The sequence below is a fragment of the Ambystoma mexicanum genome, chromosome 1q, assembly GCF_040938575.1.
Source record: "Ambystoma mexicanum isolate Mex_15411 chromosome 1q, UKY_AmexF1_1, whole genome shotgun sequence".
Taxonomy (NCBI): domain Eukaryota; kingdom Metazoa; phylum Chordata; class Amphibia; order Caudata; family Ambystomatidae; genus Ambystoma; species Ambystoma mexicanum.
This window is the reverse complement of record NC_090922.1, coordinates 529,101,421-529,117,165: the sequence shown is the minus strand read 5'-3', so window position 1 is coordinate 529,117,165 and position 15,745 is coordinate 529,101,421. Positions and strand designations below refer to the sequence as shown.

Genomic DNA, 15,745 nt, shown 5'->3' with positions numbered 1-15,745 from the left:
ACCCGCTCTCCATACTCATCCGCTCTCCACACTCAATCGCTTTCCACACTCAACCGCTTTCCACACTCAACCGCTTTCCACACTCAACCGCTTTCCACAACTCATCTGCTCTCCAGTCAGATCCTCATGCTTCCGTTTTGTGTAATTGTCTGTTCTGTACGCTTCATCCATTCTAACTGTTTCATTTATGTCATTCACTGTATTCCCTTCTCATTCATTATGTCGTTTTGATCGGTTCAGATTTCCTGAGTTTCTCAATGATTTATTCGTATTTTCTGTTTCATTGTTTTGATCTACTTTACTCGTTTAAGCCTGCTTGTCTTTCTAGTTTACATTCGAGTTTATTTAGCTGTCATTCTCGCTTCAGGTAGTTTGATGGGTCGGTATTATTGTGATGATGCTGGATTGGTTTTATGGGAAGAGCCAGGTTTTCAGTAGTTTGTGGAAGGACGTTAAGTCTTCAGTTAAGCGGATGTGGGGTGGGAGTGAGTTCCACAGGGTTGGAGCCAGGGCAGAGAATGATGATCCGCCTAGCCTGACTGAGTTTGTCTTGGGAATTACTAGGAGGCCAGATGAGCTTGATCTTAGGGTGCGAGTGGGATGATAAGGTATTAGTTTGTCTTGAAGATATTGCGGTCCAGTTTTATGCAGTGCTCGATGCGAGAGGCATAAGGTTTTGAAAGCTACCCTACGGGCTACAGGAAGCCAGTGCAGTGTTTTAAGGGCTGGGGATATGTGGTCTCTTGGACTGAGCGCAAGTAGTAATTTGGCTGCTGCGTTTTGTGCTCTTTGGAGTTTATTCAGTTGGTAGGTATGGATTCCGAGGTAAAGGGGGTTTCCGTAGTCCAGTCTGGATATAACGATTGATTGGACAGCGGAGACTCTGTTGGGAAATGAGAGGTATGGAAAGACGCGCCTTAGGTTTTTAAGGTGATGGTGGCAGGACTTTGAGACATTGGCCCTCATTCCGAGTTAGGACTACACCATGGAGTAAATAGCTCCATGGTTGGCAACCATGGAGCTATTTACTCCATGGAATACCGGCATGGTGAATGGAGTAATTACCGGTCCATTCCAAGGTTGGATGGACCGGTAATTACCCATTCACCATAGCCCTTCCCCATCCCCATTTCTGCCCCATAGGGCTCAATGGGAATGGGGAAGGAGGTAATTACGGCACCTTAAATTACGGTGCCGTAATTTACTCCAAGGTCACTTTGCGGGTCCCGTAATTTACTCCTGCTAAAAGCAGGAGGTAAAGAGGGACCCGCAAAGGGAACTCGGAATACGGAGGTAAGGGATTACCGCCATCGGTGCCCTTACAGGCGCCGGTAATCCCTTACCTCCAACCTCGGAATGAGGCCCATTGTTGACTTGGCGCAAGAGTGTTAGGTCGGAGTCTAGGGTGCATCCAAGATTTTTTACTGTTTTGGAGGGTGTAGGTGAGTTGCCCATGGCGGGTGGCCAGGGTAGTGGGTGCGGAAGAAGGTCGGAGTTGCCGCAAACCATGATTTCTGTTTTGGAGGGGTTTAACAAGAGGTGGCTTTGGGTCATCCAGCGCTCTATGTTTATGAGGCAGGATGCCAGGTCGGGTTGGGAGTTGGGTTTCGAGTTCAGGAATTTTAGAATTAGTTGAGTGTCGTCGGCGTAGTTGTAACATAGGATGTTGTGTGAACGAATTATTGGTGGGAGGGTGATCAGGTAGAGATTGAATAGGAGGGCGGATAGACATGCTCCTTGAGCGACTCCCGTGTTGACTGGTCAGGCTTGGGAGGTAAAGCTGGAGAGTGCCGTTATTTGGTGCCTGTCTTTGAGGAATGAAGCTATCCATTTAAGAGCGGTTCCACGAATTCCTAGCGAGTGGAGGCGGTCTAGGAGTATCGAGTGATTGATCGTGTCAAAGGCAGCGGATAGGTCAAGAAGGATTAGAGCGGCACATCCCGCGGAGTCTGCTGTCATTTTAAGGTCGTCCCAGATCGAGGTTAAGGTGGTTTCAGTTCTGTGACGTGTTCTGAAACCCGATTGGGCGGGGTCAAGGAGATTGTTGGCTTCAACAAAGGCGTTTAGTTGGGAGTAGGCGGTTCGGTCAATGAGTTTGGCGAGGAATCTGGTGTTTGAGATTGGGCGGTAGTTTTTGGGCTCGAGAGGGTCGAGCGAGGGTTTTTTAATTAGAGGTTTGACGTGTACCATTTTGAATGCTTCGGGAAAAATACCGGAGGAAAGGGAGGCATTTATGATAGATCTTGCGTGTTCTCCTGCGCAGGTGGAGGCAAAGATTTCTTTAAGGGTTGTGGCTGGGCAGGGGTCCAGAGAGGATCCAGATGGTTTGCGGGCAGATAGAAGTTTGAGAAATTGTTCTGGTGATATTGGACTAAAGGATTTGAATGTTGGTTGAGTTGAGGTTGTAGTTGACTGGCTGGCCGGTACGGGTGGAGGATTGTCAATTGGTTGTAAGAGAGCCAGTTTGGTGTTTAGAGTTTTTGTCCTTTCAATAGCTGTGGTGTAAAAGTGGAGGGAGAGTGAGTCACACAGTGATTGTGACGGGGTCGGGACGGTTGTATTACAAGTTGGATTGGTGAATTCGGAGATGATTTTGTGGAGTTCTTTGCTTGGGTTTTTGCAGTTTAGGATTCGGGTGTTGTAGTGGGCTTTTTTAGCTTTCCGGATTTCAGCCTTGTACCGGTACAAGTGACGGGCCAAGGTGGTCCTGCTTTCGTGGGTTTTCTCATTTTGCCAATTGCGTTCTAGGTATTTGTAGTGTCGTTTACTGGTCTTCAGCTCAGGAGTGAACCATCTGGGGAACGGGCCACGGCGGGTTGATGGTTTGCATGTAGGGGTGAGTCGCATCAGAGATGCGTTGAGCCATGAGTCAAAGGCTTCAGGTGTTAGTTGGTTTTTAGGGTGGCGGGTGGGTGGTGGGGACTGGAGGAGTGCCTCGGCTAGGTCAGGGGTGATTATTAGTTTTTTCCAGCATTTGCGTAGGATCGGAGGTTCAGATGCGGATACGGGAAGGGGGCCGGGTGCGGGGATGGCAAACGAGAGAATGAAGTGATCGGACCAGATGATAGGAGTTGGGGGCTTTAACTGAATCTGGGTGTCGGAGCTAAAGATGGCATCGAGAGTGTGTCCTTTAAAATGAGTCGGTCCATTTATGTGGGGTTGGAGATTAATTGCATCTAGACCGTCGATTAGGGCGTGTGTCATAGGATTGATGGGGATGTCGAGCCATATGTTAAAGTCTCCGAGAAGGATGAGGTTGGGATGGTTTATTTGGAGGGTGGCAATAGAGTCGCAAAGGTTGTTTGCGAAATGTCTATCGTAGCCAGGGGGCCTGTAGATTATTAGGAAGGTGAGTGAGAGCGACGGGGAGAGGGATAGTTTAACGAGGAGAGATTCGCAGGATGGAATGGAGGGTTGGTTGTCCATGATTGAGGCGCGGAAGGGAGATTTAAAGACAAATGCTACCCCCCCTCCTCTGGACGGACGGTTCAGTGGGATGAGGCAGTAGTCGGGCGGAAAGGCTTCATTTGCGATTGGGCTGAAGTCATCAGCGAACCAGGTTTCAGTGATGAAAACTAGGTCAGGTTTGACAGAGGTGAGGAGGTCAAAGATGCAATGTCTGTTTTTTGCTACAGAGCGGGCGTTAAATAGGATACAGTTCACATCGGCAGGGAAGGTTGGTTTTGGTGCTGGAGCGGGATGGGGCGGAGGGGGAAAGAGTAGCGGGAGAGGGGTAGGGTTGGTGGTGCTAGGGAAGAGTGGGCGAGCCGAGAGTTTTGCAGGCTTCGTGCGGGGTTGGGTGGATGTGTGTGATGGGATGATCGGGATTGGGGTGGGGGATTTGAGGATGGGGGCAAGGCGGTTGGGAGTTTCGGTTGTGGTGAAATCGAGGGCGAGGGGTTTCAGGAAGGGCGAGGCCACGGGGGAGGGGGGGATTGTGGGAGCGAGGTGGTGGGTCGAGACAAGGGGGGGGAGGAGAGCAGAGAGGTAGAGGGGGACCAGGAACGCTTCCTCTTTAGTTTCTTTGCTGCGATTGGCGTGAGAGAGAGGGTAGGAGGGTCAGAGGGGGAGAGAGAGGCGGCTTCGGTTCTCGCTAGGGCTAGGCGCGCAGTTTTTAGGGAGGGGAAAGGGTGCAGTCGGATGGGGAAGGTGGCAGGTGTATGATGGCGAGGCGGGGGTGGATGGTTGCAGGGTGGGGTGTGGTAGTGGGGAGAGCGGGCATGGGCAGTGCTGGCGGGTCGGCGGTGGGGTTCAGGAGATGAGTGGTCTTGGGGTGGGTGGCATCGTGCCCCCCTGGCTTGGTGTTTGGAGAGGGTGCTGGCAGGGATTGTGGAGGAGAGTGGGTTGTCTTGGGAGCGGGGGGGGCTGGGGAGGGCAGATCGGAGAGTGGAGGAGGTTCATGGGAGTCGTTTCTGACGGGCATTGGTGGAGTTGGTGCGCTCATGATTGGTGTGCAATTGGGTTCACTTCTAAATGCAGGTGGGAGGCGATTCTAAGTTCGACTTTCACAGAGAGGCTCTTGGGCGTGACTTCTAAATGTGATTGGGTGCACTTCTAACTGTAGGTGGGAGCAATTCTAAATTCAACTTTCTAAGGGAGGGTATAGGGTACAGATTTAGATGCGGGAATAGTTCTAAATTCAACTTTCACAGAGAGGCTATTGGGCGCAGCTTCTAAATGGAATTGGGTACACTTCTAAATGCCGTTGGGTACGTTTCTAAATGCAAGTTGGACCAATTCTAGATTCAGCTTTCTCAGAGAGGCTGCTGGGTACACTTCAAATGTGAGTGGGAACAGTTCTCAATCAACTTTCTCAGAGAGGCTATCAGGCGCAACTACTACATGCAATTGTGTACACTTCTAAATGCAATTGGGTACACTTCTAAATGCAGGTGGTAGCAGTTCTAATGGAGGAGGGAGCAGTTCTAAATTCAACTTTCTCAGAGAGGTTGTTGGGTACACTTCTAGAATGTGAGTGGGAACAATTCTAAATCATCTTTCTCAGAGAGGCTATCAGGTGCAATTACTACATGCAATTGCGTACACTTCTAAATGCAGTTGGGTACACTTCTAAATGCAATTGGGAATACTTCTAAATGCAATTGGGAACATTTCTATATGCAATTGGGAACACTTCTCAATTCAGCTTTCTCAGGGAGGTTATTGGGTACACTTCAAATGTGAGTGGGAACAATTCTCATTCAACTTTCTCAGAGAGGCTATTTGGCGCAACTTTGAATGCTATTGGGTACACTTCTAAATGCAGGTGGGAACAATTCTAGAATCAACTTTCTAAGAGAGGGTATAGGGTACAGATCTAAATGCGAGTGGGAATAGTTCTGAATTCAACTTTCTCAGAGAGGCTATTTGGCGCACCTGCTAAATGCAATTGGGTACACTTCTAAATGCAGGTGGGAACAATTCTAAATTCAACTTTCTCAGAGAGGTTGTTGGGTACAGTTCAAATGTGAGTGGGAACAATTCTCATTCAACTTTCTCAGAGAGGCTATTTGGCGCAACTTTGAATGCAATTGGGTGCACTTCTAAATGCAGGTGGGAACAATTCTAGAATCAACTTTCTCGGAGAGGCTATCCAGCGCGACTACTAAATGCAATTGGGAATATTTCTATATGCAATTGGGGACACTTCTAAATGCAATTGGGAATATTTCTATATGCAATTGGGGACACTTCTCAATTCAACTTTCTCAGGGAGGTTATTGGGCGCAATAATTACGTTGTTGATGCTGCGTTAGAGGAGTAGTAAGGTAGTATGGCCTGAAGTAGTTGCTTCTGGCCCTGCCCTTGCCACACTTACTTGTTGTTGGCTTCTTGCTTCTCCTGCGGATACCTGCAGATACGATCTGGAGTCGTCCTTTGCCTCGGGTCCTTCGCCGTAGGGCTGCCAGGCAGAGGGCTACCTTGGGAGCTGAAGTAATGGCCTGGGAAAGGAGGCCGGATGGCCAATCGGAAGGGTTGTGGGCGGGTCGGGAGGCAGACCAGGACGCAGGAGCGTCAGGGAGGAGAGCATGGGCCGGTAGGCTCTGTTGCTGTGTGCTCGTGAGCCAATCAGGGCCAAGGAGGAAGCGGTCCGGCCAATCAGGGGAGGAGGGAGGCGGGAGGAGAGACAAACACGGAAGGGAGAGGGTCTAGGGAAGGGAGGGCTGAAACGGGGTGGAAGCGGGCTGGGCACATTGTTAGAAAGGGTCTGGGGCACCAGGAATTCGGCCCAAGAGGGTCTTAGCAGGCCAATGCAGCACTCACCGAAGTGCAGGAACAAAGTGGCCTACACGAGTCGAGCGCGGGCCGGTAGGCTCTGTTGCTGTGTGCTTGTGAGCCAATCAGGGCCAAGGAGGAAGCGGTCCGGCCAATCAGGGGAGGAGGGAGGCGAGAGGAGAGACAAACACGGAAGGGAGAGGGTCTAGGGAAGGGAGGGCTGAAACGGGGTGGAAGCGGGCTGGGCACAGGGTTAGAAAGGGTCTGGGGCACCAGGAATTCGGCCCAAGAGGGTCTTAGCAGGCCAATGCAGCACACACCGAAGTGCAGGAACAAAGTGGCCTACACGAGTCGAGCGCGGGCCGGTAGGCTCTGTTGCTGTGTGCTCGTGAGCCAATCAGGGCCAAGGAGGAAGCGGTCCGGCCAATCAGGGGAGGAGGGAGGCGGGAGGAGAGAAAAACACGGAAGGGAGAGGGTCTAGGGAAGGGAGGGCTGAAACGGGGTGGAAGCGGGCTGGGCACAGGGTTAGAAAGGGTCTGGGGCACCAGGAATTCGGCCCAAGAGGGTCTTAGCAGGCCAATGCAGCACTCACCGAAGTGCAGGAACAAAGTGGCCTACACGAGTCGAGCGCGGGCCGGTAGGCTCTGTTGCTGTGTGCTCGTGAGCCAATCAGGGCCAAGGAGGAAGCGGTCCGGCCAATCAGGGGAGGAGGGAGGAGGGAGGCGGGAGGAGAGACAAACACGGAAGGGAGAGGGTCTAGGGAAGGGAGGGCTGAAACGGGGTGGAAGCGGGCTGGGCACAGTGTTAGAAAGGGTCTGGGGCACCAGGAATTCGGCCCAAGAGGGTCTTAGCAGGCCAATGCAGCACTCACCGAAGTGCAGGAACAAATTCTTCCTTATCTGTGCCCCTCTGGCGACTCTGTGACCTTTTATGTTGGCGATATGCCTGGCCTTGGTGCAGCGTGCACTAGCCTCAGACTGCTCATCAATTTGCGATGCGTGGAGTTGAAGCTGGGGCAGTTTGTAGGGTATGGGGCGTTATCGAAGGCGGAGCCAGTCTCAACATTTTGGGGGGGGCTAGGTGGCAGTTTTGAAAACTGTCATGGAGACGGGACTTTAAACCTATTGCGCTACTGATTGTCCCCCAAACCCCCAGTCCTATCGCCCCTCCCCAAGCCCAGGAGGCTGAGTAGATGTTACGCTTTCCTTTGGCCCATTAGATCCATCTTTCCCTCCAACTCACCAGAGGCATAGCCATGATTCTGTAACAAGTGGGGCCTGGAGCGAATGTAGTAGGGACCACACTAAGAAGAGCCAGCAGAAGGAAGGGCACTTGTTCTGCCCACAGCCAAATGCTAAAAAATTGGTTAAAATTGTGAATTTTTCAGTGCACTTTCGGAGATAAATTAGGTAAAAAGCCACACAGTTTACAATCGGTTTTGCAGGGTAAGACATAAAAAGTCCATTAGATGCCAAGGCACCAACAATGCACAGGAGCATTTTCAAACACATTTTCATAATGCCTTTGCCCACTATATGCCAGTACTCTGCAAGTGTAAAAAAAACATTTTCATATCGATTGTGCTAACACATGTCCATTCTGGTGCACCTATATATGCCACTATTCCCACATAGGAACATACTTGTCTTTGCTTTGTCCATAATGCCAGTAAGGATACTATAACAAAGCATGTTTACGCTGGCTCTGCCAATGCATGCCAGTATCCGCATTTAAGAACATACTCCTGTTGGCTTTACCTTAATGGCAGTGAAAAAAAAACCATGCCACAGTAAAATTGTGTGGCTGGCTACACAAATCCCCCACTCCCCATATAAGAACTCTCATCATGTATTTTCTCCCTAACGGCAGTAAAAAATGTCATGCCACAGTAAAGAAAAACACTGCCTTGCAGGCTGCACAAAGGACCCCACCCCAATGTAAGAATACTTATGTTGCCTTTGGCCTTAACACCAGTAATAAACTGCAATGCCACAGTAAGAAAACATGCTCTTGCTGGCTAGCAGGTAAGATAGCTCAGCGGGCTCAGCGCAGTCTGTTGTAATTTGAGTGTGATTCGCAGGTTCAAATCCTGGCAAGGCCAACTCAGCATTAAATACTTCAAAGTGATCTGCCTGATCACTACCCTCCTCTACGCATCTTGTATTATTATGTTGCTTTTGCACCTTGTTACCTCTCTCTCTTACTCTGTACTGCACTGTGTTTTCCCTGCTCACCAAGTTATACCAGCGCTGTGATACTTATGATTTTGGGCGCCTTAAATGCAATAAATAAATGAAGCTCATTAAATGAGTGCAAACTTCGGTTGTGTGATACATTTTATGTAAATATGTTCTCTGTACAGCACTTTGACGAAAACGCTATATAAATAAAATATTATCATTACACAAATCCCCCATATAAGAACACTTAGTTTGCACTCATCACGTTTTAATCCCCCATGTAAGAATATTTGTTGGCTTTGACTTTAACACTAGTAAAATAAAAAGCCAAGTCAAAATAAAGAAACATGCCCTCCCCATCTAAGAACACTAATGTTGGTTTTTCCCTTAATGCGAGTACAACATTCCATGCCAAAGTAAGACCCAGCCAAGCCAGCCCCACTTTAGTATTTACCCCAAGCCCCCCTCCAACCCCACCATCACATAAAAACACTCAAGTTGGCTTTCCTTTGCCATAAAACGGCAGTAAATCATGCCACACTCTTGTAAACAAATGTTCATGCTCCAATGCCCCTCCCCAGGTTACCGTGTACATACACTCAGATACACGAACACAGCTATATACACATTCACCCACCGGGCACGCACCCACACAGCTGATCAGTCATTCACAGGAGCACCCATAACATTTAGACTGTTCACCAATTATCACTGCAGTGCATTCATTCATAGGTGTGCAATTGCAGACACCTCCTACCATTCAAACATACACCAGTGGTCGAAGTGTACGAAAAGAAGTAGTGGAACTATGTTCCCTCCTGGCCTGCACAGCTCCCCACAGACCCCACGCCACACCCCCTCCCATGCACAATAAAAAAAAAAAAACACGTGCCTGCTGTTTAAGGGAACGTCCTGTGCAGTGCACTGAGAGTGCAAGTTTCAACTTCTTCCTACACTTTTATTTTAAATCGAAACCATTCCGGAATGGTTTCTTTTTCAAATAAAAGCATAGGAACGGTAAAACTTAATTAGAAGAAGTAGAGGAGCACCGCTCCCACCCACTTCAACCACTGACATACACCCACTTACACACTCCCTCGCATGCATGAACGCATACATTCATACATGCATGTATAGATACAATCTCTGCATGCACACAAATACACTTTTTTAACGTTAATGGTAATTATTGAAAGCATAGTGCAAAAGCTGAGCGAGCAGTTAAGCCTATAGCTGAAATTTGGTTGTGCGGGGGAGGTCTACTGGTATCCCCATGGCAGGCTTTTCTTCTCTTCCTCTACCTTCACAATGCCTGTTTTTTCACCTTGGAGAGAAGTGTATTTGCTTAAGTGAATACACTGCTCTCTGAGGTGAGAAATGTGATAAATTCTAGCAGTCTGAGCTGGGCGTAACAGCAGCGTGATGCCCGCTGGCTGCGTCAAAGTGGGGGGCCCATGCCTGGCGCCGCCCCTGGGTGTTATACTATTGTGTGTGCTATGGGGCATTATGTCTACTGAGTGGCACGTACGTGAGACAGGAAAATGCAACGTACGGGGTGGGCGTGGTGGGTGTGGGCTTCAGCAGTGAGATTCCTCCCCCTTTCAGGCTCCAGCGAGCCGACTGCTGCCTGTGCGCATGATGTGTGTGCCCTGGTGCCCGACGGCTCTATCCTGGGGCACTGGGCGCACAAACCGTCCCCACAGAAACCACTGGCAGTTTTTTCTACCCAGTACTTGGCAGCGGGGCCCGGGACAGGCGGCGCCATGGTACACAGCAGTGCATGGCATTCAGGTAAACGGACTGTCTCGTCATTGCAACATCGGTCACGATACAGCTCGTATTTGTGTGGTACTGCTGACACCTGCTGTTTGATGCATCGCACATGCATTATAAAACAATCCACACTCTTGTTACATGGGTCCTGCTCACATTCCTTGTAGGTCCTTATACGGCACTGTTTCATATGCTTATTATTGCATGTTCCTTTCCCACTTACTCTACAGCAGTGATCTCGTTTTTATAGAGCCTGCACTTGCAGCGAGGTTCTTCCCTCGGTTATTGCATGCCACTGTGCACATATATTGCATGCAACTACACATACGTATATTATGGCACTTCAGACGCTTATTGTGCAGTACTGTACAATAATTCAATACACGGCCCACACTTGCTGTCCGGTAGGTACTTGTCACAATGTAGGTGCACCACTGCTCACATGTATTGCGTGGTATTGCTCTGATTTATTATATTGTACGGCTCACGCTTCTGCGGTACTGTACACCCATGTTGTCTCTTATTGTTCACAATTCATCTGTGGCACTGCCCAGACTTCTTGTGTTGCATTGCTCTTGTGTTCTCTTGTACTGCTCACACGTTTGTTATTTCACACGCCGATGATGTGATACTCTGTGGCATTTCTACTGGTGCTACTCCAGCCTATGTGATCATATGTGATACTGCACACGTGTCATTGCATGGCAGTCCCCAGATTTATCTAGCATTGTCCACACTTCTTCTGTAATAGCGGAAAAACCTGCAGTATAGCAATGTTTACACGTCTCCTGTGGTACGACTCCCACTCATGTACTACTGCTTATATTTGCAGTGCTGTACTGCTTTTGACATTTCTGTGGTACAGAAAGCTCTTGTGGTCTGGTAGGGCTCGTACCAGTTTTCTAATAAAGCTCACACTTTGGTACTGCCCACGCCTAATGTGTGGTTATGGTCAGACTTGTATAATTCTTCCATCACTTGTGTTTTACAGCACACACATATCTGATAATGCATGTGCGTATTACCCGGTTTGGTATGCTTCTCCACATACCTGCTTTGGGTTCACGCTTGCTCTTTTACATTGCTTACACTTGGTGATGGAAACACCGATTGTATGCCACTCCTCAAAAGTGTGTATGGTTCTGCTCACACTGATTACATTATGTCACATACACATATTGTGCCAAGCTTATTATGTATTATCACACACACACGTGTTGTATATGCGTGGATTTATTGCACAAAGTTATTGTGTGACCCTAGGGCAAAACGTGCATGCTCATTAAATCGTTCTGTTTACATGTGTGTATTACTGCACTGAACACACATGTTGTATGTGAGCTGTCACTGACTTGTTGTGAAGTAATTGTGAGGAATTCAACCATCCATACGGTGCGTGTGTGCTTTAAATGAAATTCAATGATGGTAGATCAACCTCTGGAAAATGTGTGGGGTTAATCTGCACACATTTTCCTATGCTCAATGGACGACATACACATAGACCCGTGTACTCTGGGTGGACACAGCCTACAGGCACCATACCCACAGTCATATTTAGTATGAATATAACAGCCAAGAGTACATCAAGGCATCTCAGAAAGAGGAAGGTAAAACCTTCCTCCTGCAATGACCAGCCTAATTAACTAAGAAAGGCTTCATGGATCCGCCCTGCCCTGTTAGCTGCTGGTGGCAGCTTCGCATACTAATCAGAGTTAATTCAAGCAGGCCCATGGGAGGCCTAGTTGCAGGACTAGCAAGGAAAACCCCAACAACCTTTGATAGGCACTGTGCCAACCTGAAGCCAGCTCCCACCTCTGAGTATCAAGGGCACTGACCTGTCATGTATGGGACTATATATTTACAGTAGCCCTTACCGCAGGGGAATCCCATTCAGAAGGTACGAGTATGTGGTTTGGCGGAGACCAAAAGTCTGGTCTCGCCACTGCTTCAAGGGAAACCTGTCGCTTTAATCAGGAACCACTGAGAGTTCAATTAACCAGAGAGACCCTTTGTTCCACAACAGAAAGGAAGATGGGTGGGACTTAGTATTGCATGTTTTCACCCCTTTACCTTTTTCTACTGCAAAGCACTCTGGGTATGACCTCATGCATACAGGAGATTGTTGGTGGGGACCCAGGATTGGTTCCTTAAGGTAGACTTAGCCTACACCAATCGCTTTGGCCCATTTGGCTTTAAAATAGGGTTGAGTCCGTCTTTTGGGCAGATCATCTGAAGACTTCGCAAGGAGTAACAAGAATAACTCATTTGGCCCCTGGCTGAAGGTACAGTCTACCTTACAGCTTTCGCCAGTGAAGGAAGGCCAGGATTTCCAAGGGGAGACGCAAGATACCTGCCCTAATCATCTCCCAGGGAACAGAGGGAGATACTGAATCCAGAGGATCCTACAGCAGCTCCAGAGCCGATACCCATCCAGCATACAGCGAACCCTGCTAGTCTCTGCAAGCAAGCTTCCTAGGTGGGAAGTGCCAGAGAGTCTATGAATCAAACCCAGGACAAGACCAGTGCCTGCTACACTCTCCTCAGCTTTTGGCCATCCACCTTAAAGGACGACACAAGTCCAGTGAAGAAGCTAGGATGAGTGCATCGGCAAGCATCAGCCAGAGTCTGCCTTAAGGACATTTCCGAGACAATCTAGCCCTTCGAGATGCAACCGACTGCACCGCTGACTGTTGTCATGCTGCAGTCGCTAACATCGTCCGAGACGCCTCGTCCAGTGCTTCAGACCCACCAACCAGCACCAAGACAACCATTCCTAACCCCGAGCTACCCTGTATGCCAGCCTGCAGCTGTTGGACCAGCCTCGCTCGCCGAACTGCCTGCCACCCGATACCTGCAGCTGTCTCCCATCTTGAACTCTGTGGCAGGAGCTGTAGAGCGACCTGAAATCAACTCGGCCCTGCTGTGCACCAAGAACTTCTACAAGCACAAGGTACATTGTGGTTCTGTCCCCCAGTCCTTATCTGAAGGCCACTAGTGACATTTTATGACCCATTGCTTCCTTTGTGTTGAAACCAAGTATCCTTTTACTACTGCGATCAATTACTTTACCAACTACCTTCCTGTCAGTATCCAGAATGCAACCCTTTTCTTTCTTGAAAATGTCGGTCCTCTGCATTACTTTACAGGGTGGGTTGTGTTTTTTAGTGTGCTAGAATTGTCTGTTCTGATAATAATAAAGTAGATATTTGTATACAACCTTGACTGGAAAGTCTCTTTTGTCATTGGGTAATAATTGTATTTTTGCTGTGTTGCAACTAACCAACGATCAATGACCTTGCGGAGATAGGCCTGCTGTTCCGTCCAAGTTACTAGAATTGGACAAGGAGGTTTATAATTTGCTTGTGTTTCCAATCTGTTCGGATCCTTTATGGTGTACTAGAGGATTGTGGCTGATTTATGGTTTAGAAACTGATATTTGTTCCTGGACCACTGGTGCCCCAGAAGTCAATTCGGTACAGTCATATTAGCAATGGTACAGTCCTCTGAACATCTAGTACATCACACTTGATGTTACTTGTTACTTGTTCAAAATCATTACTCGCCATGATGCTGCACGTGTATACTGTTACACCCTGGCACTGTTACTCTTTTCTATTGTTACTCATTGGGACAGTTTCTATCTTATTATGGCACTATTTGGACGATTTCTTACTTTCTTCTCTCTTACACTCTACATGTATTACTCCCTCATGCAATAGTCACTCTCTGGTTCTGATACTCTTAATACATCGAATTTTTCATTATCTGGTACTCTTATTATCTGTTGTTTTTGCTCCTTCGTGTTGTTTCTCTTTTGTGTTTTACACTCTAGTTCTGCAACTCTCTACTGCTGTTGATTGCTGCTAGTGTTACTTTCTGGTGCTGTTTCTCTATGGTGGTGTCACTCTCTAGTGTTTTGCTCTGGAACGGTTATTCTGGGGTTCTGTTACACTTTGATACTCTGTACACTCTATTACACTTGAACTATGGTACTTTTACTCTGGCACTGGTGCTGTTACATTGCAGTGATCATATATTCTAATGCTATACATCTGTGATGGTGTTATTTCCTGGAGCTGTTTTTTCTGTTCTGCTTTTAATTTCACACAGTCACACTCCGGTGTTGTTGCTCTCTGGAGGCAATACCGTCTGGGACATCGAGAGTGGGGTGAATAGCATTACTCTATAGAGGGGGTCAGCGTCTGACTCTTGATCCTACACAATAATCTAAGCCACGTCTAGCTGCAATACATGATTCAAGCGCATGAGCCAGTAAATTATTCTCACATAAGTAAACAATCTCTCACACCCAGTGACAAACTGGAAGCAAGACGATGTGGAGCAGCACAGGTTCCATCCTGGGTCAGAGCTTAGAAACATCTGGGTATTAAGCTCGGTATATATAACTAATCATATAAACATATATATATTCCCCACGAGCACACTACCATTCCTTTTTTTTCCTAAAACCATAACTGAAGAAATGTTTGACCATGTTCCTGTGATATCCTAATGCATTAATTCCAAACTGGGTTTCGTGACCCCGTAATCATGAAGACCCTTACCACAATGATGCCACAAATAATGTTGAAATATGTACATGTTGACGGTCACAATTTGGATGCAGTGTTTTTATAGTGGCCTCATTCTGTGTTTGTTTACACTTGTATTTCTGGTGTCTAGTCATATTACGAACACTTACTTATGAATGTAACATCTATGTAACCTTGATTGATTTTGCAGATTATCATGTATGCTGTTGCACATGTTCTCATGCCACTTCGTTAAGTTAAAAATAAAATATATCCATAACTTTCCGAATTTATATTTTGGGATGATTTGTCGCAACCTGTAGCCAGTTATTAGATTTGAAGAGTTCAGGTTTGAGCATGTGCCCGGAAGCCCAAGCATTAGCAGCTTGCTGTTGCTTGGACTATTGTGGGGATTGGATCTAGAGCTACACACGGACTCCCATTACAGATGAATGCTCCCCAACCCGCCCCTCCTCTTGATTTCTCTGACTTGGGTGGCTGCTGTGTGGAGTCTCCATCCGTCCCACCCTGTTCCTTAAACAGCTGTTAACATCTGGTCCTCATGTTGTCGGGTTCGTTCCCTGTTACTTTCTAGCTCGGTTATACGCTGGGACTGCTTTTTCTCTTTTGCTATTGCTGTCTAGTGCTGTTACCCTCAAGTGATGATACCATGGAACAACACTCTTACTCCTTGGCACTTTTAGTATTTACAGTTTTAGGGGGTCATTTTTGAGTGTGGTTGTAACAGTAAAACCATGTGGTATTTTAAGTAATTTCTATTTTAAAAATACCATGTAATTATGAGTAGGAAGTGCATGGGATAATTGCCTCTTGCGGTACATGGAAAGTACTATGTGGAGTAATAGGGATTATTTACCCCATGCCGCACCTTCTATGTACCCCATGCAGTGCATTCCCCATGCATTCAGAGTTCATAATTAGGTGACAGTTTAAAAATAGGAGGTATTTGAAATACTACATGTTTTATCGTTACCTAATTGGCCCCTGAAACTCTGACCCTGTTGCTCTTTGCCATTGTTGCTT

The 15,745-nt window shown here is 47.6% G+C and overlaps 1 protein-coding gene across 5 annotated transcripts in view; it reads left to right on the top strand.

The window, feature by feature from the left end:
* The window catches only part of POU2F2 (POU class 2 homeobox 2), a 673,952-nt gene that overhangs the window by 441,431 nt on the left and 216,776 nt on the right, over positions 1-15,745 (top strand). The window contains exon 1 of one of the 5 annotated variants that reach the window (XM_069640947.1): positions 10,064-10,187. The exons of the other annotated variants lie outside the window; for them this stretch is intronic. Coding sequence (XP_069497048.1) covers positions 10,160-10,187 — 28 coding nt within the window. The 5' untranslated portion in view covers positions 10,064-10,159. Of the gene's footprint in view, positions 1-10,063; positions 10,188-15,745 lie in introns of those variants that run through there. 5 annotated transcript variants of the gene reach the window in all.